The sequence below is a fragment of the Daphnia pulicaria genome, chromosome 4 (genome assembly GCF_021234035.1).
Source record: "Daphnia pulicaria isolate SC F1-1A chromosome 4, SC_F0-13Bv2, whole genome shotgun sequence".
In the NCBI taxonomy this organism is placed as follows: Eukaryota; Metazoa; Arthropoda; class Branchiopoda; order Diplostraca; family Daphniidae; genus Daphnia; species Daphnia pulicaria.
Window position 1 is genome coordinate 1472073 of NC_060916.1, and position 27493 is coordinate 1499565.

The following is a 27493-nucleotide window of genomic DNA, read 5'->3' on the forward strand; positions in this document are numbered from 1 at the left end:
AGGCGATAAGGAATTTTTTTTAATGTTACTTTTTTTCTTAGATCTGGCAATCAACACGAGTTTTCATTTTCTTTCGTTTATTTTTGAAGCAAAAAGCCTGTTACAAAACCGTGCAAAACCGTGATTCCATGATAAAAACCGTGAATTTTTCTGCACAAATACTCAACTACAAATGCCATGCGCATGCAGTAGAAAAAAAATCCCATTCTTAAACACAGAAGTGATTGATTTTTCAACCCATTATAGCTACTAGAAAATAAAAGGCAAAAGTTTTGGAGAGAATTTCCCATCCCAAAATTAAATGAGTAAAATTCATTTTCTTCTTTTCCCTTAACTATACCTCGTATTTTTCTATTAAGAAAATGAATTTGCGAGTCAGTGTTAGTTGATTCCCATTTTGCGCTTTTAGAAGTATTAAAAACAAAAAATTCTCAAAGGGACTCTACAATTTCCTCGTCCAACATGAACCCAGTGAAATGTGTCAGGTGGTCACTGCTGTCGTACATGTACGACCACGATGTGACATCCATCTGCACCCAAACTTGATCACCCGATTTCAAGCTTAGCGTTGATTGGAGTGACAAGACACTCCATTGACGAAGGAGGACATTTGCCTTTTCAATCACACTCTTTCCGATTTCACCTCCGTTCAGGTGAAGACCAAGCTGAGCACGACCTGCCGAAACTGGAAATGTCGCCACTCCCGTGAAGAAAAAGAAATAAGTTCCCGTACGCGGCGCCGTGAAAACTCCCGAAGTTAAATTCATGGCGTTTCCTTCATTCACCCACGCCAAATCGAACGGAATTGGGGTCCCATTGGTTTCAAATGTAGAATTCCTCTGGACGTAGAAATGGACGGGATGGGATTTGACGTCGGCGTATCCGATCCATTTTTGCTTGTCTGTCCATTGAAAATTTATTGATTAGTTAACGTTGTATGGGCTGAAATGAAATTTCTTACCATTTCCACTTTGAGAGTCAAAGTTGCAATACACCGCTTCCATCTTTTTCGGTCCTTTCACCAAAAAGATTCCGCTGATTTCGTGTCCCATGCGATTAAGATCTTCACAGGAGGTTGGTATTTTACCAATGTCAGCTATTTCAATAGTTCTGGCTGTGGAAGGAAAATCAAAATTATTTCGTCGCATCTCTCTTCAATAACTTCCTTTTCTTAATCAGAATTTTACCGTTTAATTTCTCCGACAGATCATTGACGATGGAATTCGTGTCACGCAGTTCGATCCTAGTTGATTCCAATGTCCTTTGGGTGGCCTCCATCTCCTTTTGTGTTGCTGCAAATGAGTTCAATTTCGACTTTAGTATGCCTTTCGAATGACTTAAAGTTGCTGAACCATTTCACTCCATTAAATAAAAACAATTGTACCGGTGTACATACAAGATACAACTATACAAATAAATTCATTGCAACTCTTCGTCCTTTTATCTGCTTGTCTTTTATGACTTTCAGTTCGTGGGGGAAAAAATCTTTTAGTTTTACCACTTCCGCTTTACTATTATATTTTCGATTTAGTCCACCTTTTAGTTCCGTTGACAAATTTCCGGCGCTGATGTTCGTTTCTGTCAATTCTTTTGCCGTCACTAGATTTATTGAAAATAACAGTTTCAATATGGATTTGTGGCAAATTTGTTAATTTAAAAAAAATTAAATTTACAATTTAGTTTTACTGTTAAAATATCGACGGTTTGCCTTAAATCGGCCGTCGATTTCTCCAACTCGATTTTAGTTTTCGCCAACTTCTGGTTAGTCGCTGTATATGTGATCACAATAACATAATTTGTGTTAAATTTCCAGCTAATTTAACATTGTGACTACCTATAACATTACGCGTATACCTTCCAATTTGTTAGTAAAATAGATTCTGGTGTTATCTAATTCGGTACTCCTCTTCTCCAAGTTCGCCACAGTTGTTCTTAGCAGTTCTCTAGTGTCTGTATGTATAATGCAATTGCAATTATTTGCCTATTAATAAAATGTTTCGTTAATACAACAAACCTTTGAGTTCCTCCTTCAGGTTGTTCCATTCGTCAGTGACAGTCAATTCTGCGTGTTCCATAATTTTGATCGGCGCCGACAGTTCAGCGTTTGTGTAACGGACACGGACGTTGCGATCCTGGAACGTTTGAGAGTCACGAAATTTGCCCAAATTGATTCTGCTCAGTTGCATCGGTTTGGGCACGAATTTTTCTCCGTCCCATTGGACGTGGTTTCTACTTTCTTGCAATAACTTTTCCACGTCCTCCTCCGAAATTTCGACTCGACGGGATCTGTCTGAATCGATTGCCATTTTCCCTGAAATTGTTGAACTGATTCTATCCACGTCAGCCCAACTGTTTGAGTCATAATTGTGTTGGAATCTTTCTTTATTCTCTACATTTCTATTATGTTCATTCGAACTTTTCTTGGCGATTTCCCTATTCTCGTTTTCTTGTTCGGTGTTGTGCGTGTTGTTATTTTCGACTCCGACTTCAGCGTCTAAACTAAAGAAGAACCCACCGCCACTGACTTCCGCGTCAACTTTATTGGTTTTAGATTGGTCATCGCGCGTTTGATTGCGGCTGGATTGCTCTTGATCCGTTGATTGTGATCTTCTCATTTCATTTTCATTCTTATCTTTCGTTTGGTTTTCGTGACGAACTTGTTTCTCTCGTCTTTTATCCGTGCCTTTACTACTTGAATCTGACTTTTCGGTTATCTCCGATTGTTTCTCCGCTTTTTGATACATGTCCGCCAATTTCTTCTGAGTTTCCGTGTCCAGTTTGTTGATGATTTCATTCAAAGTTTTCGTCGTTTTGTCTGGCCGGTAATTGTCTTCAATCCAGAAAACAGAGTCCCACATCTTGTCACTTTGTTTAGTTATGGTCGCCTTGGACGTGACCAGCAAATCCTTTAAAATATTCAAAATTTGCGATTCCGTATCAGGCGACCCGACCTCCGAGTCGTCAAATGTGTCCATTCGGATGTTGGTGGCCGTTTCCGACAACATTTTCTTCTCGTCGTTGGCCGTCAGAAAAATTTCTTTTTTGTCTTCAAATTTCTGTAAAAGAGTAGTGACCATTTGACCGGAAGTGACACTGTTGATACTGATGGTCGTCTGTTTGATTTGCGACGTCTGTGATGACAAACTGTAAAGGAGTTTAAAGTGGTCGAATTGTTCGGGATCGGATCGCATTTCGTTGGCAAGTTCGTCGCAGATTTTCTGGTCATAACACGACAGAGAAAGTCTCAAGGTTTTGCTCTTGTCATAATTGGTCCACTCTGGCGATAGCGAATAATCCACTGTGGGTCTTTTGCTCGTGAGAATGACCTTCTCAAAGGGAATAACTGTCACTTTGTTTGATTTAACTTCATGGCCGACGTCGTTCAAATGTTTGACAACTTCATTTTGAACTTTGTTGTTCCACATTTCAATGCGGAATCTCATCTCTGATTGTTTCGTGACTCTGTTGTATGTACTGTTGGCACTTTTGTGGTCCAGTAGCGCAATGGGAGAGTAGTAATACTTTTTCTGGTTGGGGGTGGTCGTCGCTTTGTGATTATTGGCGTGTTCGTAAATCTCAATGAGAAAGTTGCCGTACTCCATGGAACCTAACGTGTCCGGTGAGATTTGCAGTTTAGCCCAAGAAGAGGAAGCAAAGGGGTTGTCCGATTGGCAATTGCAGCCAACGGCAGCCCAAAAGATGATGAGGAAGATGATAGCCATTTCCATCCGAAACTTAGTAAAATAAGAAAATAGCAATGGGTGAAAGAATAGTTAGACAAAATTTAAAGAAGAAAGTTAATCAATAGAGACCTAACCTTTCTCAAGAGTATTATAGTTGACCAAGTAGACACGACTATCGACGTTCGATTTAAAGTTGAAACTGAATAGGAACTCGGGAAAGCTGCGTGTTCAGACTTTGTATAAAAATGGAAAGGCCATCAAATTCACATTGGGTTTTTCCAGAACCTTGGCAAGTGTGTTGAGTTCGAGATAAAAGTCCAGCATCAAGTAGACGACAAAATAAAAGTGTAACTTAATATTATTCCATGCAAAGTAATAAGTAGAAACATTTCGAATGCTGCAAAGACAAAATTTCAATCTTTTCAAATAAATTCCCGGGAAAATATTTAAACCATAGCTACTGATAAGATAATTCCTAACTATATAAAATCAGTATGATATAATATAAAGAAATATCCCTCAATCATTTAATTATTGAGTGTATTTCCATAGCTTACTTAATAGAATAAGCAAATTATATTATACTGGGAAAAACAAAGGAAATTTACATAGAATTTGATGATGATAATTTGTTGGGGGAAAATGAATGGGATGACGATGACATTTTCTATTATGAAATAATAATAAAATAGAGAGAAATGGAAAACGGCTATACTGTTCTTGTTGTCCGCCGTACTGTGACGATAATTTAAGGAACTGGATTTTTTTTTCAATTGAATAAATGTTGGATGTGTGTGTGTGTGTGTAAAAATGGCGATAAACTGGCCAGTAGTTGCTGTCAAAATCTTTTCGCATTCGCCAAATCTTTGGTTTCTCTGAAACTCTCTGAAAATGATTGGTGGTTTGAGGCGCAACGCCACCGGACACGGAAGCCTTTCTCCGCCGGCCGTTTTTGAACTTGTTTTTTTGTTCGATCGAGATCGGATGTAAGACAAAAATCATTCCAAGTTCAATAATTGGTGGCCAGCAGCACTTGGCGTTGGTATTCCTCATCGCTCGGGTTGACGGAGCAATTCAACCGGTTGTCTGGCGGCCTCTGCAAGTGGTACCTTAATTACAAATAAACAACGAAAATGACCATCAAACATTTTCAAATATTTCAACAATGAATTTTTACCTCGAGAAATCGCCTTTACAGGCCAGCCAAGGAAGTCGCTCGGTGACTCGGCTGAGATGAACCGAAGCTTCCGGCGAGACGAGAGCCGGCGTCCCGGCGGCCCATCCTCGCGTGAGCAGCCTCCTGCGGTCGTCGTAGCAGCACTGCTGGGACGACAGGGTCATTTTGGGCACCACCGACAAGCTCCTGATGCAGTAAGCGGCTCCCGGCCGATAGATGTCGACGCGCTCGCTCTGAAGACTGATTTCCCGCCACCGATAGTGATGCCGGTTGAGCGGATCCCACACTCGATCATTGTACACTAAGCCTAAATTATTATCCCAACAACAACAGCCAGAACCAAGAAGAAGAAGAAGAAGAGAAATAAAAAGATGAGATTATGTTATTTATGGTAATGACATGCTAATGGAATTCACAGATGACCTCATCTGTTCTAGCGCTCTCCCGTGTAGTGCATAGGAGATATATACCTGTGGGGTAGGTGCACGGGCATGGAGGTAGGGCGGCAAACAGAGTCGGGATTTCGTGGCCGTTCTCGCATCGCTGCCATTGACTACAAGTGTCTGATTCTGAAATTTAAAATAAAACAGGAAAAAAGGTAAAATAACAAAAACCAAAAAGAAGTTTGATGGGAATCAATGTGAATCCCCCGTAGTGCGCAGCTCCGAGGGGAAGCTGAAAATGCGGGATCTTTCCTTTTAGTAGGCGAGGGGGGGAAAAAATATGATTGAAATGATGGATTCACATGGTTACCTTGACAACCGGATGTAGTCAATTCATTTTCAGCTGTGACGTTGGCTTGACGACACTCGACATTCTGCAGCTGACACAGGGCGGATTCCTCATCCGTCTGTTTTCGGTCGTTCTGTACATAGAAAATCAGAGAGTCTGATGATGATTATTGTTTCATCAAATGTCAGTTCGTTGTGGCGCATTATACCTTCAGACAAAGTGTGCAGCGGAGCCAGCGAGCCCATTGTTGAGTCTCGTCGCTGGAGAGGCTGTTGAGCATCGGTGGTATGCCATCGTCGTGTAGGAGCAGAGGCATTAGCCGATTGCTGGGCGACGCTTGCATGGGCTTGTAGCGCTGGTCCACAACCGACGCCGTGACGTCACCGACTGCCGAATCCATTGTGTTGCTGCTACTGCTCTCATCAATCGGCTGCTGATGGATCTTGTTGTTATTCTTCTTCTTTTTGCGTTTGGCTTTCTTCTTCTTCTTCTTTTTCTTGTTGTTGGTGTTCACCCTCTTGAAAGTCTGCCCAGTCGGACGCTGAGTCACCGTCATTTCCGCTCCGGAAACAGGAGCAGCAGCCGTCGCAGCGGGAACCGGTCGGACGGACGTCGTTGACGTCCGTAGGGGAGCAGCAACCGAGTCGGCTGCGGCAGCGACAGTCATGGAAATGGGCAGGAAGAGGTGGATGAAACCAGATGAGCCAGTCGAAAAGTTGGTTTGATTCCATGTTGTTGTTGTAACCGCTCCTCCTCGTTGGTTGTTCTTCTTCTTCTTTGGCTGCTGCTGCTGCTGCAACTGTTTCCGCTTGGGAGCGGCGAAATGAACTTCCAATTTCAAAACAACCGGCTGGTATTCGTCATCCGACCATTCCTGGTCTGGTCCCTCCACCACCAAGTCCATGGTGGATGGACCAGCATCATCGGTATGTTTCCTCCGACCGGCATGTCGATGAGCCACAAGTCCTTGCCGCTGGTAACAGAAAAAAGATAAAATAAATAAATGATTAATGGATGAAGGACGGCCAAGAGGGGAAAAAAAAGTGGAGCCTCGAGAGTTAAAAGAAGAAGAAGAAGACCGTAGGGTGCTTTTGGCTTGTCGGTACATTTTTCTCTCTCTCTCTCTACCTATACATGTGTAGTAGTATAATATCCATGGGCCGTCCGGCTCGCGCGCGCCGATGGAATGCGACCTTTTTCTGTGTCAATAATATGCCTCCTTTTTCTTTCTTTTTCTTATATTTTTACTCGCGGATATTATAGAAAAGAGCCGAGAAATATACCCTGCTGTTTGGGACCCCCTTTTTGTGTTTTGAGGGATTTTTTTTTTAATTTTTTTATTTTACGACCCCCTCCGCTCAGTGTTTGACGTTCCATGAAGAGAAATTTGTCCATCACGTCTGCCGATGGAAAAGGAGGAGCTTTTCTTTCTAGAGAGAGATGGGAGGACAAAGAAGGATATGTATTGGGGTTTTTGCTGGGAGAGAGAGGGGGTTTTTCAGAGGGGGCTAAACAGTAGGGAGTCTCTGTTCTTCTTCCTATAAGGTCGGAGCCGGACGAAAAGCCTTACAAGGAAGGCGGGGGAGGAGTGTGCAGGAAGAAAATGTTCTTCTCTATAGCTCACCCCAAAAAATGTCTATACAGATTTATTTGATAAGACATAATAAATAGAGAGATAAGCTATATAGGGTAGTAGAAAAAAAAATAAGAAAAAGTAATTCGATCGCATTTTCTACTACTCCGGGGGAGTGTCAAAAGGGAAAGAGGAGAATGATGGTGTCATCTGGCATGTCACACAGAATATTCGGGGACACAACACACAACAGTGTGAATGACAACATCTCCGATGGGGGAGACTATTCCGTTCTATTGAAGAAGAAAAAATCTCATCCACCCCATTTCTACACTGTGCGCAGCTGTGAAATGTCACACGTGTGACGCTCACCAGCGCCTTTTGATGAAAAATTTTTTTGGTCTCCCCTTTTCATTTTATTGTAGAAAAATTCACCAAACAAACCCAAGGAAAAGAAAGATGATCATAAAAATGAAAAGGGTGGACTTGTTGAGGATGCCCACCCACAGCTGGCACCTTTTATACACACACACACACAAACTGTGAAGGGAGAGAGTGTCATTGTTGTGACAGGGCAATTCAAAACTTTTTTTTTCGCTCCCTCGAAGAAAGATCCCGTTTTTCCTGGGGTCCGTTTTTCAAGTCCATTTAACGACTAATAAATGGCCAGGGTTTAGCCGCGCGGCGTATATTTATAAACACACACACACGGGGACTTTATACCCTTTACCTATTTGAACCAAATGGCCACCCAGAAGACTTTTCAAGAGACTCAAAAATCAACAAAATATTTTTTTGTCACATTTTCTTTTTTATACCTGGGCAGCACTAGGAATTTGGGAATTTCTTTTTTCTTTCAAAAAGAAAAAAAGTTGAAAAATTTTAAATCGACAAAAACTACTTTGGGAAACCTCTCGAATTGTTTTTTTGTTGTTGTTGTTTCTTCTAGCCAGCTCATTCGTAATCATCATCATAAATAAATATTAAGTAAAAGAAATTAAGACGGAGGGAGGAGGAGGAGGTTACGGGGGGGAACCAAGTTCTTTCTCGGTTCTCACATATATAAATAAATAGGCAACGCCACAACCAAACAGAAAAGACTCGGTAACTAATTGGTTCGCGGTTGTGAGAAGAAGGGAAATGAAGGCCCTCGGGATATATATACAAGACAAGAAGAAAAAAGAACAATCAAAAATACACACACACAAATTCTCTTGGCGGTCTCTCACCACCATTTTAGCGGGGTAGAAGAGAAGATTTTCTGGCTATTCTAATGAGAATCGAGAGCCTATAATAATCCCCACTGCATCCGAGTGGATGGATAGATAGATAGATGGAAAAGTTTTCCATGAGCCCATTAACACGTGGTTGTGAGAGAGAAGGGATTGTTCCATGTTTAGCTGTTTTCTTCCCGTCCGCCCCCCTGACGTGGTTTATTACGTCCCGAGCGTTCGAAAATCATTTTCAACCCCTCTCTTTTCACTGTGTATAACTATAAAAATATCAAAAAAACTTCCTTTTTAGACAAAAAAGAACCGACCAGTTTTTCTCCCAACAAATTTCATCGCTTTTCCCCTTTTTGACTGGGCCGGCCTATTTATGGATTAGTTAAAGAAACGTTTTCAAATAGTAAAAAAAAGAAAGAACTTTTTCTTCTTCTTCTTTCAAACACAGAAACTGTTGGCTGATTTTTAACGAGCACGCGGCTATTCGTCTGCAGACGCTACCCCAAAGTAAACAATCAACGGATAATTAAGGGCACGATGATGGAAGATATCAGACGAAGAAATTCCTCTTTTTTCTCGAAACCCATTTGTTTTGGTTATTTACCTTCGATTGACGTCTTTCCTCGTGGGGTAAATGGCGGCACTGATGAACGGCGATCATCAACGACAGACAAATCAACCAACGCATCTTTTGAAATTTTGTTTGTTATTATGTTTCTAACCGGTCGACACACACATACACACACACACGAAACTGTTTGTTTGACTTGACGGCAGGATGAGCTTCTTCTTTTTCCCGAAAAACTAAATAATAATACTCCTAGGATGAAACAACATGACGTGCTTGGCAGTCCGGGGACAAACCAAGACTGGAATAAGCAGCACTATGTGCCACAGCCTCCTGAAAGTATTCTGACCCCGGGGTTTAGTTTCCAATATTGGCCGCTAGGGGCAGTGTCCCAGCCAATGAGGAGGGTCGAATTACTCTTACACACTCGCGCGCGCGCGAGAGTTATATCTCTACGACCAACGAACCGTGAAGGAAAGTTTTTTTTTAAAAAGAGAGAAAAATCCTTTCCCCCCCGTTGGTTTCATCTTTCAACAAAGTTCTTTTATATTTTTTCAAATTAAAAATTATCTTGACCTGTAATCTATACATTTTCTCTACTAGACAAGACGATATTTAAGAGCACATGAAAAGATGAGCTTTCTTTTTTTTTCTACCGTTAGAGTTTATTAAGAAACTGCCAATCAGGAATTCACCCCCGCCACCAAAAAAACATAGTATATACGCTAACACCCGGAAAAATATTCTAAAACGATATTCTGTATGTATTGTTGTGCATACGGGGCACCCTAAATAATTGGCAACTAAATCTAGAAGAAAGAAAAAAGAGAGAGTAAATGTTTTTGTGTGTTTGTGTACAAATGTTCACTGTAATTGGTTTTTTTTTCTTTTTTCGAGGGAGTAGAGTGTGGACAAAAAGATTTTTGGAGATTATTTGTGTCAATTCAAAAAGCGGATGGACATTTTCTGCTCCACATCCGTTCGTTCCAGAGCGGTGCAGAACTCCTGGAATGAAATCATTTGGTCACCATCCTTATCGGCCTCGACAATAGTCCTTTCCGCGATGCTAACCAGCTGTTCCTCACTGGACAACAATAAAACATTTTCCCGTGAAATATACTCAAAAACAAAATAAACTTGATGACTTTTGTGTCTCTTTTACCTGATGTTGTCTCCAACCATCATTTGAAGAACACCCAGCAATTCTTCCTTGGAAATTTGCTCGTCGTTGTCCGTGTCGTACATTTGAAAGGCAAACCTGAGCTTGCCTTCCCTAGAATTCAGCTTGTTTTCCTTGTCTTTCTTCACTGGTCGGAAGTGGGCCAACACCTTCATGAATTGCCTGAAATTCAATTGGTCTTCTGAACCAGACTCGCAGAAGAAGGCATTGACAATTCGGTCACCTAAAATCAACCGAAAGTTGGAAAAGTGAAAGTTTAAGTGGAAACTTCAAAAATTAAAAGATTGATACCTAAAGGATTGATGGCTAACTCTGGGATTCGGTGGAAATCTTCCCTGCACAAAAATCCATTGTCGCCCTTATCAAGGCTGGTGAATCTGCTGTAGAGACGTTCAATCTGGTTGGGTGTGAAGCCAGTCTCTTGCTGAATAGTTTCAATTTCTTCCTCCCTCAACAACAGTGAAGAGTGGTTCCCCATAGTGTACAAAGACTAATCTAGGCCAAATAAATGCAAAAATAGGTTATGGTCGCAATACTACGACTGTCGAACGTCAATCGTCGCAGAATGTTCAAGCACTTTGAAACAAATCAAAATGGCGTACCCGGATATATTACCAGTCTGAAAGAAAGCTGCGTAATGTTTCACAATCACAAGAAACAGCCCTTTTTAATGGACGTCCTTGATTTTGCGAGGTGTTTTGGTAACGGGCGACTAACTAAGAGAACTGTGCAGGAGCAGACGACGTAAGAAGTAAAGAGGGCGCGACTTTCCGTCACGAGAATTTAAGCCTTTCTCGCTAGAGGAAAAAAAGTTAATCGATAACAGAGAAATCGATAATGTATTGCGTAAACAACACGAGTGACTAAAAAATCTGTGATGATGCATTTTAATTTAGCATGATTTGGTTGCTTTTGGACACCCGTTAATATGGTTCATTACAGTCGAGCCGCGTCTAGGATTGTCCTAGTTCTAATTTTCATCACCTGCTTTAATATTTTGGGTGTCTTGACTGTTGATGAAAACTTGGAATTTCGGAATAATGACAGTTCAGTCTATACCCCTCATGGGCCACTGGTCCTGTGCCATTTTTTGTAAGTATTTTGAAATCTCAAGAATGCTTTGGTGTTTATTTACTATCACAATTGGTTTCCTCTCAGGTCCTTGGATTTTGTGGATTGTGACGAACCTGTAGACTTGAAAGGGAACAAGACAGCCAAAGATGAACTAGGGTTTGGATGCTTAAAGGTATACATAGTTTAAATTTAATGCTCATTTGGGTACTGAAATAACTAGTGTTTTGTTTCATTTAATAGATGGGAGGCCAAAGGTATGAAGATGTTGAAAAGACCAAGGTGGAATGTACTGTGCTTCCTGGCATTGAATGCTATGGTGAGCGAAAGTTTCTAAAGGATGGTTTTCCTTGTGTCAAGTATAAGATACTATCAATTTAATAAATGTTTATATGCTTTAACATCTTTATTTCATTTAGATATACTGGCCACTATTTTACAACCACTTTGATCTACAGTATCCTGTTGGGATTTCTGGGCATTGACCGATTCTGTTTGGGTCAGACTGGCACTGCAGTTGGAAAACTTTTAACTCTGGGTGGAGTAGGCATCTGGTGGATCGTTGATATTGTTCTGCTGGTCAGCGGCGGACTGACCCCGGAAGACGGTTCAAACTGGGTTCCTTACATGTAAAAATACTTCTTATAATTTCTTTTTTCTTGTACCAACAAAGTTTGTGATACGACGTGTACAAATTACTAAATAATTAAATTTCATTACACAAAAAAATGGAAAACTCGGGAAAAAAATTACGTACGAGGCGTCTTTGGAACATGAGCATATAATTCCATATGCGTGACACGAACGTTTCGCCGCCGGTCACGCTCGGATAATTTTGTGTCACACTGAGCGTAATAATGCTCCCGTTTTCTATTTCTTGGTCCTTTATTTCCCCTCCAGGCCTCCAGCCAGCAAAAAGAAGAAGAAGAAAAAAAAAAAAAAAAACAGGAAATGGGTTGGTTGGTTACTTCTTTTTCTTTTTTTCCCGTTTCAAACGACGTGACGTTGGAAGAAGTAAATACGCTTTTCGGTTAGCTCTCTCTCTCCCGTCAAAATAAGTAAGTCAGGGAAGTACTGTGTACACAAGGCGACAGTCGTAAAAGAAAATGAATACCCCAGACGCCCTCAATAATTGACGGCAATCAAAGTCAAAGTCAAGTCACTCTACTACTCCTATAGTCGACACGCCTATCGTGGTAGTACCCTACTACTACACCACACACACACAGGAAAAATAAGAAGAATTGTTCGCTGTGGGAAAAAAATAAAAAAGAATGTTGCAGAAATATCAGAGTCCCGCGGGCTGTGCGTGTGATAGTGCAACTCAGCTGCTGTTGCTGCTAGTTCCTGAAGATGTTTGTACACGACAAGCAAACCCCTTGTGCAGCAGTATATATTGAAAGATATATCGCTGAGCTCACGTTCAATCAGATATTCGATATCACGCGGTGTGTGTGTATGGCATATATATTGGATGTTGTTTCCCGAGGGGGTTTTCTGCGAAATGTGGAGTATCATATATTTTTGGTGTTCCAAAAGTTACATTATTACACACGAGTCATTTTTTTATTATTATTTAAAAGCAAAGGTTTTTTTTTAAATTTGATATCCATTCCGTATTCTGGAATTATGGAATAACCACCACAACCTTTATTCTTGATAAGAATTATTTTTTGAATTAGAAATCATTGATTGCACCCCTAATTGCATATAACGATTTGGAATGATATAAAGAGGAAGTATAAGGGATTTTTCATTTTTAAAATTAAAGAGAGACCATAAGGAACGAGGCCATTTTTTGGAAAAAATTAAAATAAAAAAAAAAAAAAACTTAAAACAAATCTCAAGTCCGACTGGGCACGCGCTGACAGATCCACGAAACGGTGTCATCGAGTGCTTCCTGGCGGATGATTTGAGTTTCACGATAGAGGTGATGGCATCCGACCGGGAAAACTTTCAGGTATTTATCCTTGACTTGAGCTTTCTCGAAAAGGACTTTTGAGCCCAGAACATTACATAATTTGTCTTGCTCCGCGTGAAGGACCGCGAATGGGACCTTCATCGACGTCAGTTTCTTGTTAATTTCCTGCAATGACGAAACCAACCGAATGAGAAACGCAATGTCTATTAAAATAAAATCGATTGAATGAATTTACCACAAGGCATTCATGAGTCGCTGTAGCCCATTTGCATTTGACGCCGCCTTTCCAGACCAGTGGATCGTTTTTGATCAATTCCTGTTCGCCTTGATCGCTGGTAATGTGTTCAACAGTCAATTTGCTCACCTGAAAAAAAAGAACAGCTGGTCAAAATTCGCCCCGAAGGATCGATAAAAATAGATGCGGTACTACCGCAAGGTGAGGAGTGACACGGCTAAGCAATCGGGCGGCCCAGAGTTTGACAGGCGAAGCGAGGTTCGGATCGATGTGAATCAGCGGTCCCATCAAGACGACTCCATCGAATGCCGTTGGCTCCTTCAATGCAGCCGACAGGAGAATCATTCCACCCTGGACAAAAACGAACATGAATAACATATGACGATCGATTCCCGAAACCCGAGTGGGTGGCAAGAAGAATTTCATTTGTAAAAGCTCAACTCACCATCGAGTGTCCGACAGCGAAGATTGGGATCTGCGGATGCTCTTCGCGCATCAGCTGGATGTGATTGAGGATGTCATTGACGTAGTCGTCTATCGACTCGACGTGAACGCGGTGCCCATCGCTCATTCCGTGTCCAACTGTGTTGATAGTTAACAGAGAATAGAAAAAAGTGAGCCACTTTTCGGTTACTGCACAGACACACACACACATGGTAGGAGGGGAAAAAGTCGATTGTGTCCAGCTCAACGTCATGCAAATATAGTAATACCAAGTTCTTTCTTTTTTACTTTGCCTCTTGGCCCTGTTCCAGACTACATCAAGTCAATGGGAGAGAGGATGGGAGTCCCGCACAAATCACACGCCATCGTTCGGGAGAAAAGAAGAAAAAGGGGGGGGGGATATAGCGGCGTGCTCGTGAAAAGGAGGCCGATAGCGGGGCGCGCTCATACATATATACACACACAAATTCTTTTGTTGTTGGCTCTCTTCAACTTCTTCTTTTTCTTCTTCTTCTGTTGAGTGTCTGGCTTAGACTCTTGTGTGTTACGAGACACAAGAGGCCATTGGGATCCATCACGGTTGTGCGGGTACACCGTAAATAAAAAAAAGTAGTACCGTACAGGATCGGCGTGCTTTATCAGTCTCGATAAAAACATAATAGTAATCATCATAATAATATGGCCGTAATTTGAGCTATTGATGGTGGTCGGCCATCCCCGACAGATGGGAGAGAAGAATTAAGGTGCGTTTGAACAACGTAAAATCATGGGATATAATAATATTTTTTTTTAAACGATCCAGCTGTGATTGGGAATCATCCGTTACATTTAAACTTGATGGGAAAGAAAAAGAAAGAAACAACTTACGGTGATCGTGACCGAATGCCAGGAAATTCTCGGCGGCCATCCGGCATCCCAGCTCTTCATAACATCCCAAATGTTCTGCTAATCCGTGGATCAGCATGACCAAACCTCTGCACAATTATCGGAAACGAATAAAACAAAACCAAATGGTGATTAAGAATGGGAAACGTAAATAAAGCTGTGTGTGCAAGGAGATCATCATTAAAATTGGATAGTTCCACCTATTGGGATGGGAACTTTTGTAGAGGTCAAACCGCGAATATAAGAACCCCAAACATGAGATGTCGTTAACTCCGGCGGACGTGGCAACCTCGATATAGACTCGATTACAAAGTTCAATGGCACAGAGATAAACCCATCAAACATGACGGTGTAATAACCAATAGAAAAGCACTTGAAGCTGATGGACTTTGGATATATAACACAAATAAAGCATCTAAAAAACAGAGTCAAGTACTATATACGGGACAAGATGATAAGCCGAGTCTACACGGATCCAGACATCTGTGTTTTCTATCTCTACGACAAGACGTTTGAAATTGATTGGAAAGGCAGAAAAGAAACCCATTATTGATGAAAAGGCAAGTTTCTACCCTTTGGCAAGATTATATAAGCCCCCAAGGTGATGATGATACTCAGAAGTAAAATACCTCCCATAGAAGGTATTAACCTCGACGTATTGTCTTTCTCCGAAATGTTTTTCGGGAGAATATTCTTTCTCCGTAATCTATTTTGGAATTCTTTAATAAACGTAAAAAAGAAAAGAGAAATTTTTTTATCGAGATGATTCATCCGAATCGCTGTGGCCATTTTGACTTTCCACTTGAATGACGTCCGATTTGACTGACTCGAAACATTTTTTGGCGTTTAAAAGTCGGATAGAAAAAAACACGCACGATTACAGCCCCGACACATTCCTCGACTCTCTACTACATTTGGGTGTACGGTGGAGGGTAAAAACTCCCAACAGCTGGAGGCGATTAGATTTTTCACGACGAATAGATAGGCCCTCAAAAAAATACGTTTGGCAGCAGTTGTATACTAGACAATCAAAACACGTTTTTGGTGTTACCTGGGCGATACGGTGGGCTCCCAGTACCGGCAGTGGAGTTTCTTCCCGCATTTGATCCGCAATTGCTCTGGCACTGGATTCGTGTGATGTCCGCCACCGTTGGTTGATTTCTTACTGCTGACCATGTCGTCACTTTGGGAGACTTGAGTCATTTCAAAATTTGGTTAGATTCAGTGGAGAAATTTACACAGAATGAATTCAAAAGTAAAAATTTCTGCGGTGGTTGCGCTGGCTTCTAGAATAACTTAAGACACGTCTCCCACCTGTAATGGTTCGATAACGACTGTCCTGCTGCTGACTGGCTGCCTCTGCGTGTATCTAATAATTTTGGGCGAATGGGAAAAGGCAAGGAGAGTTTTTTCTTCTCTGGCTGTCGGCACCGACGGTTCCGTTCTTTCTTATTTCCCTTTCGCCTTGCGTTTACTACTATGCACGAGATAAATGTGTCGGAGTGCTAGCATGTCTCGGACTTGTTTTGACTGATGCTACCGCGCCACCTGTCGACCGATTTTAGAAACAATGCAAACGCCATCTAGGTCAGTGAAGAGAAACTGTTTAAGAAATTTCAAACAACAACAAAAGAGGAGCTCACAAAAAAAAGAAAGGTGGAATTATAATGAGAAAAAGAAAACGAGTTGTTTCTAGTGGTCGGTTGGGTTTTCGAGTGGCTCAAGTTCCAGTTAAGAAAATAAAAGTGAGGTTTGACCTACTTTGTCGTTTCTTTTTTCTTTCTCGTAAAACAACAATGAATGTTTTCGGATCTCCATAGCCCGAAGGGGGTGTTCTATACTGTTGTATGGTCAGCTGTGTGTGTGAGAGAGTAATTCGGTTAGATGTTTCATTTCCTGTTGGAGTGACGGACAAAAGCACGAGGAGATATGCCCAAATTACAAAACTACTCTATACCGTGTTGAACTAAACGATCAGTTCCCCCCCTAGCCCACTCTTTTTTAAATGATCAGAACCCAATGACATGACAAAGAATTTCCCAAGTAAAACTGGTTTTTGTGTCAGACTTGTCAGACGCCATGCACATTTTTCTTGACTTTCTTTTAATAGAAAATGTGTGTGTTTAGTTCGCTTCCTTTTACGTATGCGTCTGCTGCTTTTTCGTAGAAAGTTGGCTGCTTGTGCAAATGTCATTGTACTGTAGAGGGCGGAGTGTAGTCCGAATATGAAAGCGGCTAGTCTTGTTTCTCGGCCCATTTTTTCGACTCGGGTCAAATGGCCGCTTCAACTTTCGACCGCTTTCTCTCTACAACAGAAAAAGAATTTTCTCAAAAAACATGCCGACGCTTGCGCTGTGCTCTGCTCCATTACGCTAGAAGCGTTATTCGACTAAAGGGTAGGGGGGGGGGGGACCATCAGCTGAAAACGTTTCCCAGTCAGTCGAGATTCAAACGTTGAGCGGTTAGCAACAACAACAAAAAAGGAAAAACAACTTTCTTTTTTTTATTTTCGAAAAATATAGTCGTTTTGGTTTTGTTTTCGAGTGGTGAAACAACCTCGTTCGACTGTGGTTGTTGTTGTTTTGGTGGTTTCAACGTGTGTCCTTGAGTGTGTGTGTGTGCATTCAACGTTTGATTCGTCAGCAACAGGTATTATTTACGCACATTTCCAAGACATGTTTTTCCCGTAGTTTTATATTAAAACTCCACGTGTTTTGACAGAAAAATGGTGGGTGAGAGTGGCGACGTTGGTTCGAAAAGAAACGACCACGAGGACGACGCCACGATTCCATTAAAGTCAACTGGGCAGCAACAATTGCCCACAAGTCCATGCGACGATGACGACATGATCAATTCGAGTAATTACTCTTCGTCGTCGTCGAAATTCGTCTACGTATTAGCTTTCTTTAGTGCCATCGGAGGATTCCTATTCGGTTACGATACTGGGGTCGTCTCGGGTGCCATGCTCATAATTCGGTAAGTGAAATCCATTCTTTATGGCTCCGATAAAAAGCCCCGTTCCTTCAAAATCGTAACTTATGCTAAACTTAAAAGGAAAGAGATGGAATTGACTAATGGATGGCACGAGGCGATCGTCTCTGCCACCATTGCAGCCGCCTGGATTTTCTCGCTATTCGGTGGCTATCTCTCGGGTAAATATTGGCGATTGAATATTTTCTGTTACAAAACTTGAATCACATGTGTCATTTGATTATATATCAACCCTTTTTGGATTGTAACAGATCGACTGGGTCGTAAACCTGTCATCCTGGCTGCCAGCGTCGTCTTCACGGCCGGTTCCATCGTAATGGGAGCAGCCGATGGCAAAGAAGGGCTCCTAGCTGGACGAATCATCGTGGGCGTCGGAATTGGTAAAGAACAAAAAAACAAAATGAATCCCCCAATCATTTCCTCCTCTCCATTGATCCGAGCGTGCTACGTGTAACCCGTAGCAACACACATGTTTGTATCTGTGTGTGTCTGGTGAACGAAAATCCAGGCGACCACCGCTGCGTCTCCTTTTTTGTCTCATCGCGCGGCTGAGAATGTCGGCGGGCGGCTGTAATGAAGAAAATTAGATTGGATTCCACCAACGGTCGGCGTGTATTATATCCCCGGTCTCTCCCGCTCCTCCTCCTCCTTTTTTTTCTCGTTATTTACAGAGAATGGGAGCTGTAGGAAAGATAGTCCATAAAGGAGCCAGAAGGGGCCAGAAGTGCCAAGCGAAATCAAGTCTCTTTATGTAAAGAAGTCAGACCGAAAAGGATCGATCCCACGAAAAAGTGGGCGGGATTCACATAAATTTTTTCTCTCTCTCTCGGCTCCTTGTCAAGGATCTCTCGTGAATATTTCAATAGTTGCAGATTTTACCAAGTCGATTGCCGGGAGCCGCCCAGCAGGACGTTATTTTTCCAAGATTATAAAAAGGAGATTCACAGGATCCAGCCCTGTGTGTCGCAATGATCCACCACTAGAGAACTGTGCGCGCCCCCCCATCTCCTCGCAGGATCAACAAGCCCCTCGTCTGCCGCGCTTAGATTTCTTCGGGGTTGGAATCTTTTTTATTATTTACCGGTGCTGCTCCTTATAGTATCGATTACTCGTACACTCTGTGTGTTGGGAGCTGCTCGTTATGATGTAGGGAAAGGCGAAAAACGGCACGACCTTTTGGACACAGAAGAAAGAGCGCCAGTTTCAACTGCTGTTTGGAGTAGGTAGGCGATCGTGACTTGTTTGAAATGTCGTCCTGATGAGGCTATCGATCCGTCTCTCTCTCCCACCCTACCCATTCGAGAACAACACAGAGAAGAAGAAAAAAGGGTCAGGAAATCACTGCACAGGATCGCGAGCGTCGGCCTATGACATTTAATCGAACCGGGCGGAATTGTATAGGAACTAGGGGGGGCGGGCTGGAAATCCCGACGTGCCTTTTATCGATAAACGATCAATCGATCGAGGTGTGGTCCCGGAAGGGATCGAGAGTAGTAGTCCCGGACTTTGGAGGAGGATGGTTCGTTGAACTTTTTGGCCTTAGATGATGATTGGGTGATCCGCCCCTACCCGTGTGTGATTGTTGGGTGTGTGTTGTGGGTCAGGTTGGATGTCGACGACCGTGTCCGTCTACATCGCCGAAACCAGTCCGGCACATCTTCGCGGCCGCCTGGTGGCCTTCCAGAGCGTCTTGATAACGATGGGCCGTTTCTGCGGAGCCTTGGCATCGGCCGTGGCGTTCACACTCTACCCGCCCGTCACCGGACGCAAAGAGCCCGTCCTTATGATGACAACCGACTTGCTAACATCAACCAAAGCTGCTGGCGGCGCTCATCACTCTCATCAGTGGCCATTCCGTCTTCAATGGCTGGACGTCTTGAATTTCTCCAGCCGCAGGTCCGTCCGTCCGTCCCCCTCACATCGATCGTTGTGTGTGTTGTGTCTCGTTAAGTCCGTCTTGTGCGTTGTTATATACCTTTCGTCCATCTTTTGATGTTTACCGTTGGGCCAGTAGATTTCTTCTTCTCCTTATGTTCGCACAACACACTCGCAAAGCTCCTCCTTTTTCCCCCTCGATGCACTCACGAAATCCCCGACCTCTCCTCCTCCTTTGGGTTGGATCTACTCTGTCAAAAAAGCTCCTGGAGTCGCTCTCTCTCTCTCTGGAGCTGCTGCTTTCAGCAGTGGTGCATGCCATTCGGTCCACCGCTCTCCTCTCATCTCCATAATGACATGGCGACGCCGAGTTGTCTCCTCACAGACTTATTTTCTTTTAATTTCTTATGAATTTTATTATTTACCATTTTTTAAGTTGATTTTTGGTTTTATTTTTTTTTTTCTTTTATGTTTGCATTGTTGTTGTGCACAAAAAACAAAACAAATAAGGTCTGGCCAGCATGGTGGTGCCAATGTATTTAGCCGAAACGGCCTCTTCCGCCCAGCGCGGAATGTTGGTGACGATGAACGTCATGTTCATTACGGGCGGACAGGCCATGGCCGCCGTCTTCAGCGGAGCGCTCAGTACAATTCCTGATGGATGGAGGTGAGTTTATTTACTTTTCACTTATGTCCGCCTCTTTTGAAATCAATTGATAAGAACTTTTTGACTACTCCCAACTACTACTTAATACTACGAGAGTGACAAAAGGAAAAAAAGTTTGGGCTTTTCTTTTTGTGTTGTGTTCCCCCACGAATCTTCTTCTTTCGATCTTCTTCGTGTTAACTCCTTGGCGGGTGGTCGTGGTGTCGTGGTGTCGTCCTATTGATTTTCATCCCCCCCGGTAGCAGCTGCTGCTGCTGGCCCAAAGTGCTAAAGGGGAGAACGCCAAGAAATAGGGGGAAAAAGCTAGAAAAAAGAAAAAGAGACGTATGAATGTTGTATACAACCTGGTGATCGATTCCCCCAGCGCTCCGCGTTCCACCACTGTCTAGCAGGGAACTTTTTTTCATTTTGCCTCTTTTTTTTCCCTTTTGATGTTTTTCCAGATGGAAGATGAGAAAAAAATATTTATTTATCCATAAAGAAAAGAAAGAAAAGAAAAAAAGTGAGATGACGTCAATTGCTACCGACGCGCGCCCTCCTTTTATTCGAATGAGGAGCAGCCCCCATTGTTAAAGCTTCTAGTGAGACTTTGACGTGATCGACCGGTTTAGATTGGCCGGAGGAGTAGAGTAATAGAGGGGGGTGGGGGGGGGCCACGAGCCGCCGTGCAGTGTGACGACGATGATTGATCGGGTGTCATTAGATCCATTGAAGAAAGGCTTTTCCCTCTCCCTATACGAGAGCAGTTCATATTATTATGTGTGTAATCTATTGATTGGTTTGAAATGTGACGGGATAGACGTAACAATAACGAAATTCAATCGCTTCAGCGACAAATTTGCGTGATTCAATCAAAAGAATAGAAGGCGGAAATCCGATTATTGTAACTGGTTTGATCTTTTCGATCGTTATTAAGTGAAAAAGGTTGAGGTAAGTCACTTCCGCCTTTTTTTTACACCTTATTATTTTTCAATTCCGCTTTTATTTTTATTTTCTCCGGCACATCCGTGGCTTATTTTATTCGTTTTTTTTTGTGTTTCGCCATTGAATCGTTCGACACCTAAACGCTCGTCTTTTTTATATTATATTTGATTGAAACGTTAATCTAGGTACATGCTGGGCATCGCCGCCATTCCGGCCGTGATCCAGTTTGTCGGATTCCTTCTGATGCCCGAGAGTCCACGTTGGCTCTTTAGTCATGGCAAGTACGTGACGTATCATCAAATAGATTGTTCTCTCTCTCTGTAGTATACCTTACAATAACACAATTATTTTCTGGTATTGTTCTCCCTCCCTCCTTCATATTTAATTCAACACAACAGACCGGATGAGGCCCGCAAAGTTTTGCAGCGCATCCGCGGACCGTGCCACAACATTGACGACGAACTGGAAGCTATTAAAGCCTCGGTGGACGAGTCAGAGCGCGAACTCGAGGTAAATGAGAATTCGGAATCCGATTAGTTGAAAGGGGCTGCAGCTGGAGCGGCGGAGGCGGCAGCACACCCAATTATAAACGGTTTTGTTGATTCAATTATTGACGTTTTATTATTTTGTGCGTCCTCCCCCCTCCCTGTTAATAGTACCGACGTCAAAGAGGCCAAACGGCCAACGTTCTCATCCAAATCCTTCAAAGTCCGCCCGTCCTGCGGGCCCTCTTCCTCGGCTGCCTCCTGCAAATGTTCCAGCAAATTGCCGGAATCAACACGGTCATGTACTACAGCGCTACCATCATTCAAATGGCCGGATTCTACGACACGTCCAAAGCCATTTGGCTGTCGGCCCTGGTGGCCTCCGTCAATTTCATCTGCACGTTTCTCGGAATCTACTTGGTGGAGAAGGTGGGCCGGCGTCGGCTCACGCTCGGCTCACTCCTGGGCGTCGTCCTCTCACTGGCCTTCCTCGCCGTCGGATTCATGATTGTCGATTCCAACGCTTTCTCCGTCACGGAATTCTATAACGACAAGAACGATCTCTGCAATTCCGCTTCGTGAGTGATCCAGTCCGATGTCGTCCATTCAATTTCCGATGTGATATCTCTTCTTTGATGATTTGTGCAGGGAATGCAACGAGTGCAACTCCATCGTTGATTGCGGATATTGTTTCATGGACGATCCGGCCAACGGCGGTGTCTCCAAAGGATCCTGTCTCCTGTCCAAAGAGAATTCCACCTTTCTCTCCGACTACGGACCGTGCAGCAATTTATCCAGCACGGTAATATCGATCCCTTGCCTTCGTTTTTTCTATTTCCGACGTGCGTATTTTCCTATTATTCCGGAATCGAACGACCCAGAGATAGAGAGAGAGCGACATTGATCTTTGTTTGGTGGGGTTTGTGTCGGGGATTTTTATGCAGGCTGGGCTTAGCAGTAGCAACGCCGCTGGCCATTCGGGATTCATTTACGCTTATGGATGGTGCCCATCAACCTACGGCTGGATCACCGTCCTGGGATTGATGACTTACCTCCTCTTTTTCGCTCCAGGTACGTAATTTGGACTGTCACACGGTGACCTTTATTATACGTGAGCTGTCGTCGTGCATAAATGCCATTTCGTTTGATTTTAAAAAAAGGTATGGGACCGATGCCGTGGACCATCAACGCTGAAATTTATCCATTATGGGCCAGGAGCACTTGCAACAGCATCGCCACGTCGACCAATTGGTTCTTCAATTTCCTTGTTTCCATGACCTTTTTGACAATCACCGAAATCCTCACGCGTCAAGGTGAAACGAAACCAATTTCAGAAAACCCATCAACTGGAAAATCAACAGCTGGTTTTCTTTTTCCCCCACCCCATTTTATTTCCAGGTGCTTTCATGTTTTACTGCGCTCTATCGACCGTTGGCCTGCTCCTCTTTTGGTGGCTCCTGCCGGAGACCAAGGGCCGGACGCTGGAAGAGATGGAAGTGGTTTTCAGTCGGCCCAGGACTTGCCCAAGGCCCTGGGACAGCTGGAAAATCAAGAAATCCAAAACGGGAGACAGCGGCGCTTGCCCCGAAGCGGGTGGTGAATCCAGCAAGAATGTCCAGTACGTTCAAATCCGCGGGTTAAATCGCGATCGCAAGGAGCTTGAGGAGGAGGACGACTAACTTTCTCTATCCCGCACAATGGCTATCTCTTTCAAAAAACTACTAACACAAAGCAAACACTTACGATTGACGCATCTGGTATTTGCGGATTGGTTTTCATCTTACGCGCTTATGACAATATCCATCGGCAATCATCACTCTTCACCTTCACTCTTTAATTATATCAAAACCCCCCATCCTTTCTGCTTTGAATTTTCAGCTTCCCATCATTGAATGTTGGATCCCCCACATCGGAAATTTAAAAGAGAGTCACACCCTATTTTCCCTTGACTGTTGTGGCACACGCAAATTCACATCCCCTCCCAAAAACTATTCTAATCTAATCTATATACATATTTATAACTATATCAAACATATACTATATAATATCATATCTATCACATATCTCGCTACATCTCGGCTGATTGCTTTGAACTGGGAAAGCATGGCTTATGTTTTTTTCAGTTTCTTTTGATTTATAATTTCTTGTTTTTCAGTTTTATGATTTTGAATGTTTTTAATTTTTGTTTTCTTTTACTTCGATTAGATTCCACGATTCGAGTCGAATTTGAATCGCACCGACATATCTCCTTACAAAGGGTAACTACCGAGAGCTTGACCCAATTTTTTTTTTTTAATGACGCGTCATCCCTCGTATTACAAATTAAAATGTTGATCAGAGGCCACAAGAATTCGTCGTGCAAACCAAAACCACAAAACACACACAATTTAAACCAGATTTTTATAATTTTTCACTCTAATTGTTGTTTCTATAAAAATGGAAGATAGGAACAAGATCTGCATTTCTTTTTGCTTTATTGTGTGATTTTTTTACTATTAAGTGCGTCATTGGATATTTCTTTCGTTCTAAAAATTCGCTTTTCTCGAGTTTTTGTGTTTTTATTTTCAATTTCTCCCATTTGATTTTTGTTTTGCTTTCCATTTCAAATGTGATGGATCATTATTCTGTTATTAGCGTGACTGTGTATCTGTGCGTTTGCGCCGAGATTTATAAACGAGAAATCCCCAGACAAAAATCCAAAAAGAATTTAAAAAAAAAAATTAAATTATACCGACTAGTTGCGGCTGCAACAATTTAATTTACTGCGCCTATCCGTCAGCCGCAATCCGGACGTTTTAACCTCATCATCTTGCACGATCATCATCTGCCTGGAATTTTTTTTTTTTTTTAGAATGAAAGGAAATCGGATTAAATGTCGACGAGCAGGAGCTAAGGAAACTTGACAGATTGTGAGAGAACCTTGTCAGGATGACGAGAGCTTCCAGCAAATTGCTGCCCGTCTTGGCGCTCGTTTCGATGTACTGAGCCTTCAGTTGAGCGGCCAATCGTTGAGCTTGAATGAGCTGGACGCACGAAAGTCCCTGGTTCGCCGACGACGGACGTAAATCGGCTTTGGTACCGCAAACGACTAGAGGTAAATTGAGATGATCGCGACTCAAACAATCGGCAAGACAATCCGCCCAGTGCCGGATATTGAGAAAACTCCGCTCGTTGCTGACGTCAAACAGTAACATGATACCGTCAGCCTTGCGGTAGTAAGATTGAGTTATGGAACGAAACCTTTCCTGGCCTGTATTTTTAAAAATAAAATGATTAAAAAATAAAATATCCAAAGGATCAAAAATGTATATCTCGTTTTACCTGCCGTGTCCCATAGCTGGACCGCCACGTTACGTTCGTCCACTCGAATAGTTTTCACCTTGTAGTCGACACCTTTTTTGGGTTGTTTAAACAAGTATTAATCTCGTTTATTACACAGTCAAGGGAAGCCTTAGGCGTGTTGTAACTGGAATAACACGACCACATCCCATATTTCTAATGTTACCTAATGTCGTTGTTGTGTGACTGATAAAGACCCCGTCGTGAAGCCGAGATATGAAACTGGATTTGCCGACGGCAGAATCTCCGGCGAAAATGATTTTAAACGTCCGGTCGGCTGGACCTGTCGGCTCCCAATCGTCCAGCGCTCGGAAACTGCTGACGTCGCTGTTCAGTTTGATGATGGGCTGGAAATGATTGAAGATTTGGGAAGGGCAGGGTGAAGGTGCCGCCAGGTGTAATTCGTTACGTAAAGAGGCCGAAGGTTGTAGCGACCTGAAACTGCGTCTGAAAGAGCCGGACCTTTCCAGCATGTGCTCATTTGGTTCGCTCAGCAAAAGCGAACTATGACCGCTATCTAAAATTAGACGATGACGATGGAATTTGTAACGGAATTTCGTTTTCAATTATCATTATATTATACCTCCAGTTATCGGCATGACTTCGTCGTCCATTGGATGTGGCAAACAATGGCCAGACACGGAATCTTGACGGGAAGACGGCCGGGTAAAAAGAAATCCTTTCAATGCAAATAGTTGAATTGACTTTTGGTAAAAATTTGAAATTATTTGATGAAATTACCAACAGGCGATCGTCGGAGTGTAGCGAAATCTACGTGAGCTCTTAAAGAATCGTTGGTATCCTGAAGATGGCGATTAGCATCGCTAGAAAGGTAAATATTTAAAAATATCTTTATAGGTCATAATTAGTTTGGGGCTAAATTTTTTTGTTTTGTTTTTGTTTACTGGAGCAATTCCAATTGGCGCTGGACGTGATCTTGGTGGCTGACCAAATCCAACATGGCCTCCTTTTCACTAATCAAGATTTCAACAAACCAGTCAACACACTCATTGAAGCCAATTATTTAAAAAATTGAAACCCATTCTCTTCACCTGTAAAGCAGCCTGTCCTTTTCATAGTACTGGGATTTCAACTGGGACAATTCCGTTTGCAGCAGAGCCAATGTGGTTTGAGCGTCGACTAGTGAAAGTTTCAATTGGCGGTTCTCACTGGATGTCCGCTCGACGGCCTCCTGCTGGTCCCGTGTCTGCGCCTCCTGTTGTTCTCGATTCAACCAATTTTCCACCTGACGACAAACACACAAACTCACCATGGGGGTCTCTCTCATAACGCACATTATACTGTGAACTAATGACGAACCTTTTGGAAGAGTCGCAAGTGAGTCTGCAATTGGGCAATTTCCGACTCGAGACTGTGCTGCAACGTCCGTTTTTCCGCCTCGCACTTGATTTCCGCCTCGTTCTTGACCACCTGGGCCACCCGTTGCACCTGAATTTCCAGCTCCTCTTCCAGATTTTTGAGGTGCACTTGATGTTGCTCCCGTTCACGCCGGATGGCCAGATCGAATTTGTCTCGTTCACGTTCCAGTTGACGGGCATCCGAGACGAGACTTTCCATCAGACTCTCGAAATGACTGATGAGCTGGGCGGGAGCCTCGCTCTGCTGCAACTCCTCGTAGAGGCCGTACAAATGATCGGCGCTGTGGGCCAGAAACTGGCGGATCGTGTCGGAGCCCAGTCTATCGGAGAATTCACGCCAGGCTTTCAAAGTCGCTTGCCTCTCCATCCGACGCCGCGAAGGAGGAGCGTTCACCCTATCATCTCGCTCCTCGTCGGCAACTCTTCCGGGCTCGAGGAAATCACGAAACCCTTGACTGAAATCGTCCAAACTGTTTCCGCCCAAATAAATTTAGAAAAAAAAATAAAGTTTCACTTCTTTTCCCTATGCAAATCAAGCGAAGAACAAACTTACCTAATACGTTGATCACGGTCCCGATCTAGGTCATTAAAGATGACGTCCACGTCGGCCGGATCTATCTGGAAAGAGGCACAAAGTTGGCCGAATTCATGGCGATCGATGTAGCCTCTTTGATGTCGATCACAAGCCTGGAAGAGTTGGCGGAGTTGCAGGACACCTCCGTTGCTAAGATCCATCCGATCCCGTCCAAAAACAGCAGCTGCGTCCAACGGTGGCAACCTTTCAACTAGAACAACTCACCTGCATTCGGTTATTTTCTTTTGTAAGCGATTCATCTCTTTTTTTTTCGTGTCAATAGCTCCGCCCATTATCCTTCTATACGGGTAAAATGTGAGTCACCTACGGTGACGCTGTCACAGACACACATCATTTCTTTTTCATACAATTTTCTGTATTTTCCTTTTCGTTTTTTTTTTAATGCTTTGTTGTTTTTTCGTTTTCTTTCTTTTCTTTTTCTCTGCTGCAACCAGCAGAGCGACAGATTCATACGAGACAACACATGGGGGGTATAGAGGGAAGTAGAGGGGGGTGGGAGGACATTGATTCACGCACACAATTATTCCAATTGATACAGAAAAT

At 42.9% G+C, this 27493-nt stretch overlaps 7 protein-coding genes and 1 pseudogene across 12 annotated transcripts; 3 read left to right on the top strand and 5 right to left on the bottom strand.

Annotated features, from left to right (window-relative positions):
- LOC124336054 overlaps positions 1 to 27493 on the top strand; it is a 570649-nt pseudogene that overhangs the window by 235878 nt on the left and 307278 nt on the right.
- LOC124336072 (probable E3 ubiquitin-protein ligase bre1) lies at positions 39 to 3904 on the bottom strand. The gene is made up of 8 exons (XM_046789699.1): positions 3818 to 3904; positions 2015 to 3734; positions 1855 to 1950; positions 1674 to 1769; positions 1537 to 1599; positions 1188 to 1292; positions 962 to 1114; positions 39 to 901 (listed from the first exon to the last, which is right to left on the bottom strand). The coding sequence occupies exons 2-8, from the start codon at positions 3726 to 3728 to the stop codon at positions 432 to 434; spliced, it is 2697 nt and encodes an 898-aa protein (XP_046645655.1). The 5' UTR covers positions 3729 to 3734; positions 3818 to 3904; the 3' UTR covers positions 39 to 431.
- On the bottom strand, positions 4098 to 9285 carry LOC124336210. The gene is made up of 6 exons (XM_046789922.1): positions 8996 to 9285; positions 5801 to 6565; positions 5614 to 5725; positions 5331 to 5429; positions 4861 to 5167; positions 4098 to 4792 (listed from the first exon to the last, which is right to left on the bottom strand). Exons 1-6 carry the CDS (start codon positions 9077 to 9079, stop codon positions 4693 to 4695), a joined length of 1467 nt encoding a protein of 488 aa, XP_046645878.1. The 5' UTR covers positions 9080 to 9285; the 3' UTR covers positions 4098 to 4692.
- Positions 9603 to 10888, bottom strand: LOC124336482 (calcineurin B homologous protein 1-like). 4 transcript variants are annotated; one of them, XM_046790317.1, is made up of 4 exons: positions 10755 to 10888; positions 10431 to 10629; positions 10122 to 10362; positions 9603 to 10043 (listed from the first exon to the last, which is right to left on the bottom strand). In XM_046790317.1, the coding sequence occupies exons 2-4, from the start codon at positions 10615 to 10617 to the stop codon at positions 9899 to 9901; spliced, it is 573 nt and encodes a 190-aa protein (XP_046646273.1). In that variant the 5' UTR covers positions 10618 to 10629; positions 10755 to 10888; the 3' UTR covers positions 9603 to 9898. The 4 variants fall into 4 exon arrangements, with proteins under 4 accessions (XP_046646273.1, XP_046646272.1, XP_046646271.1 ...); XM_046790316.1 differs by having other exon boundaries at positions 10431 to 10634; positions 10755 to 10886; XM_046790315.1 differs by having other exon boundaries at positions 10742 to 10880.
- Positions 10951 to 11939, top strand: LOC124336478 (TM2 domain-containing protein CG11103-like). Its single transcript, XM_046790306.1, has 4 exons — positions 10951 to 11231; positions 11298 to 11385; positions 11454 to 11569; positions 11630 to 11939. The coding sequence occupies exons 1-4, from the start codon at positions 11068 to 11070 to the stop codon at positions 11841 to 11843; spliced, it is 582 nt and encodes a 193-aa protein (XP_046646262.1). The 5' UTR covers positions 10951 to 11067; the 3' UTR covers positions 11844 to 11939.
- On the bottom strand, positions 13012 to 16236 carry LOC124336363 (monoglyceride lipase-like). 2 transcript variants are annotated; one of them, XM_046790139.1, is made up of 7 exons: positions 16010 to 16235; positions 15747 to 15888; positions 14678 to 14784; positions 13812 to 13948; positions 13562 to 13717; positions 13367 to 13495; positions 13012 to 13296 (listed from the first exon to the last, which is right to left on the bottom strand). In XM_046790139.1, exons 2-7 carry the CDS (start codon positions 15869 to 15871, stop codon positions 13054 to 13056), a joined length of 897 nt encoding a protein of 298 aa, XP_046646095.1. In that variant the 5' UTR covers positions 15872 to 15888; positions 16010 to 16235; the 3' UTR covers positions 13012 to 13053. The 2 variants fall into 2 exon arrangements, with proteins under 2 accessions (XP_046646095.1, XP_046646094.1); XM_046790138.1 differs by having other exon boundaries at positions 15747 to 16236.
- On the top strand, positions 16378 to 24345 carry LOC124336127 (proton myo-inositol cotransporter-like). Of its 2 annotated transcripts, none has more exons than XM_046789797.1 (13): positions 16378 to 17344; positions 17417 to 17671; positions 17750 to 17847; positions 17938 to 18066; positions 19291 to 19582; positions 21338 to 21433; positions 21551 to 21662; positions 21809 to 22215; positions 22286 to 22439; positions 22582 to 22708; positions 22798 to 22950; positions 23036 to 23255; positions 23843 to 24345. In XM_046789797.1, the coding sequence occupies exons 2-13, from the start codon at positions 17421 to 17423 to the stop codon at positions 23865 to 23867; spliced, it is 2064 nt and encodes a 687-aa protein (XP_046645753.1). In that variant the 5' UTR covers positions 16378 to 17344; positions 17417 to 17420; the 3' UTR covers positions 23868 to 24345. The 2 variants fall into 2 exon arrangements, with proteins under 2 accessions (XP_046645753.1, XP_046645755.1); XM_046789799.1 differs by lacking the exon at positions 19291 to 19582 and adding an exon at positions 20072 to 20228 and having other exon boundaries at positions 16384 to 17344.
- Positions 24095 to 27298, bottom strand: LOC124336132 (ras and EF-hand domain-containing protein-like). Its single transcript, XM_046789807.1, has 11 exons — positions 26909 to 27298; positions 26297 to 26825; positions 26029 to 26222; positions 25882 to 25950; positions 25718 to 25800; positions 25560 to 25655; positions 25143 to 25493; positions 24959 to 25030; positions 24557 to 24887; positions 24401 to 24465; positions 24095 to 24326 (listed from the first exon to the last, which is right to left on the bottom strand). The coding sequence occupies exons 1-11, from the start codon at positions 27088 to 27090 to the stop codon at positions 24268 to 24270; spliced, it is 2031 nt and encodes a 676-aa protein (XP_046645763.1). The 5' UTR covers positions 27091 to 27298; the 3' UTR covers positions 24095 to 24267.

Bases quoted from the DNA above. Each gene is read 5' to 3' on its own strand.
- LOC124336127 (XM_046789797.1), top strand. From the start codon at position 17,421: ATGGTGGGTGAGAGTGGCGACGTTGGTTCGAAAAGAAACGACCACGAG. The intron at 17,672-17,749 runs GTAAGTGAAATC...TAAACTTAAAAG, and splicing joins GGTGCCATGCTCATAATTCG to GAAAGAGATGGAATTGACTA. The intron at 22,440-22,581 runs GTAATATCGATC...ATTTTTATGCAG, and splicing joins GCAGCAATTTATCCAGCACG to GCTGGGCTTAGCAGTAGCAA.
- LOC124336363 (XM_046790138.1), bottom strand. From the start codon at position 15,898: ATGACTCAAGTCTCCCAAAGTGACGACATGGTCAGCAGTAAGAAATCA. The intron at 14,785-15,746 runs GTAACACCAAAA...ATAATTGTGCAG, and splicing joins GAGCCCACCGTATCGCCCAG to AGGTTTGGTCATGCTGATCC. The intron at 13,297-13,366 runs GTAAATTCATTC...TCGTCATTGCAG, and splicing joins CGACTCATGAATGCCTTGTG to GAAATTAACAAGAAACTGAC.
- LOC124336482 (XM_046790317.1), bottom strand. From the start codon at position 10,617: ATGGGGAACCACTCTTCACTGTTGTTGAGGGAGGAAGAAATTGAAACT. The intron at 10,363-10,430 runs GTATCAATCTTT...GGTTGATTTTAG, and splicing joins GTTAGCCATCAATCCTTTAG to GTGACCGAATTGTCAATGCC. The intron at 10,044-10,121 runs GTAAAAGAGACA...ATTGTTGTCCAG, and splicing joins ATGGTTGGAGACAACATCAG to TGAGGAACAGCTGGTTAGCA.
- LOC124336478 (XM_046790306.1), top strand. From the start codon at position 11,068: ATGGTTCATTACAGTCGAGCCGCGTCTAGGATTGTCCTAGTTCTAATT. The intron at 11,232-11,297 runs GTAAGTATTTTG...GTTTCCTCTCAG, and splicing joins CTGGTCCTGTGCCATTTTTT to GTCCTTGGATTTTGTGGATT. The intron at 11,386-11,453 runs GTATACATAGTT...TTCATTTAATAG, and splicing joins TAGGGTTTGGATGCTTAAAG to ATGGGAGGCCAAAGGTATGA.
- LOC124336072 (XM_046789699.1), bottom strand. From the start codon at position 3,728: ATGGAAATGGCTATCATCTTCCTCATCATCTTTTGGGCTGCCGTTGGC. The intron at 1,770-1,854 runs GTATACGCGTAA...TCACATATACAG, and splicing joins TTTTACTAACAAATTGGAAG to CGACTAACCAGAAGTTGGCG. The intron at 902-961 runs GTAAGAAATTTC...TTCAATGGACAG, and splicing joins TGACTCTCAAAGTGGAAATG to ACAAGCAAAAATGGATCGGA.
- LOC124336210 (XM_046789922.1), bottom strand. From the start codon at position 9,079: ATGCGTTGGTTGATTTGTCTGTCGTTGATGATCGCCGTTCATCAGTGC. The intron at 6,566-8,995 runs GTAAATAACCAA...TTCTGTTACCAG, and splicing joins AGGAAAGACGTCAATCGAAG to CGGCAAGGACTTGTGGCTCA. The intron at 5,430-5,613 runs GTAACCATGTGA...TTTAAATTTCAG, and splicing joins GACTACATCCGGTTGTCAAG to AATCAGACACTTGTAGTCAA.
- LOC124336132 (XM_046789807.1), bottom strand. From the start codon at position 27,090: ATGGATCTTAGCAACGGAGGTGTCCTGCAACTCCGCCAACTCTTCCAG. The intron at 25,031-25,142 runs GTAACATTAGAA...AACCCAAAAAAG, and splicing joins TCACACAACAACGACATTAG to GTGTCGACTACAAGGTGAAA. The intron at 24,888-24,958 runs GTAAAACGAGAT...TTAAAAATACAG, and splicing joins CCAGCTATGGGACACGGCAG to GCCAGGAAAGGTTTCGTTCC.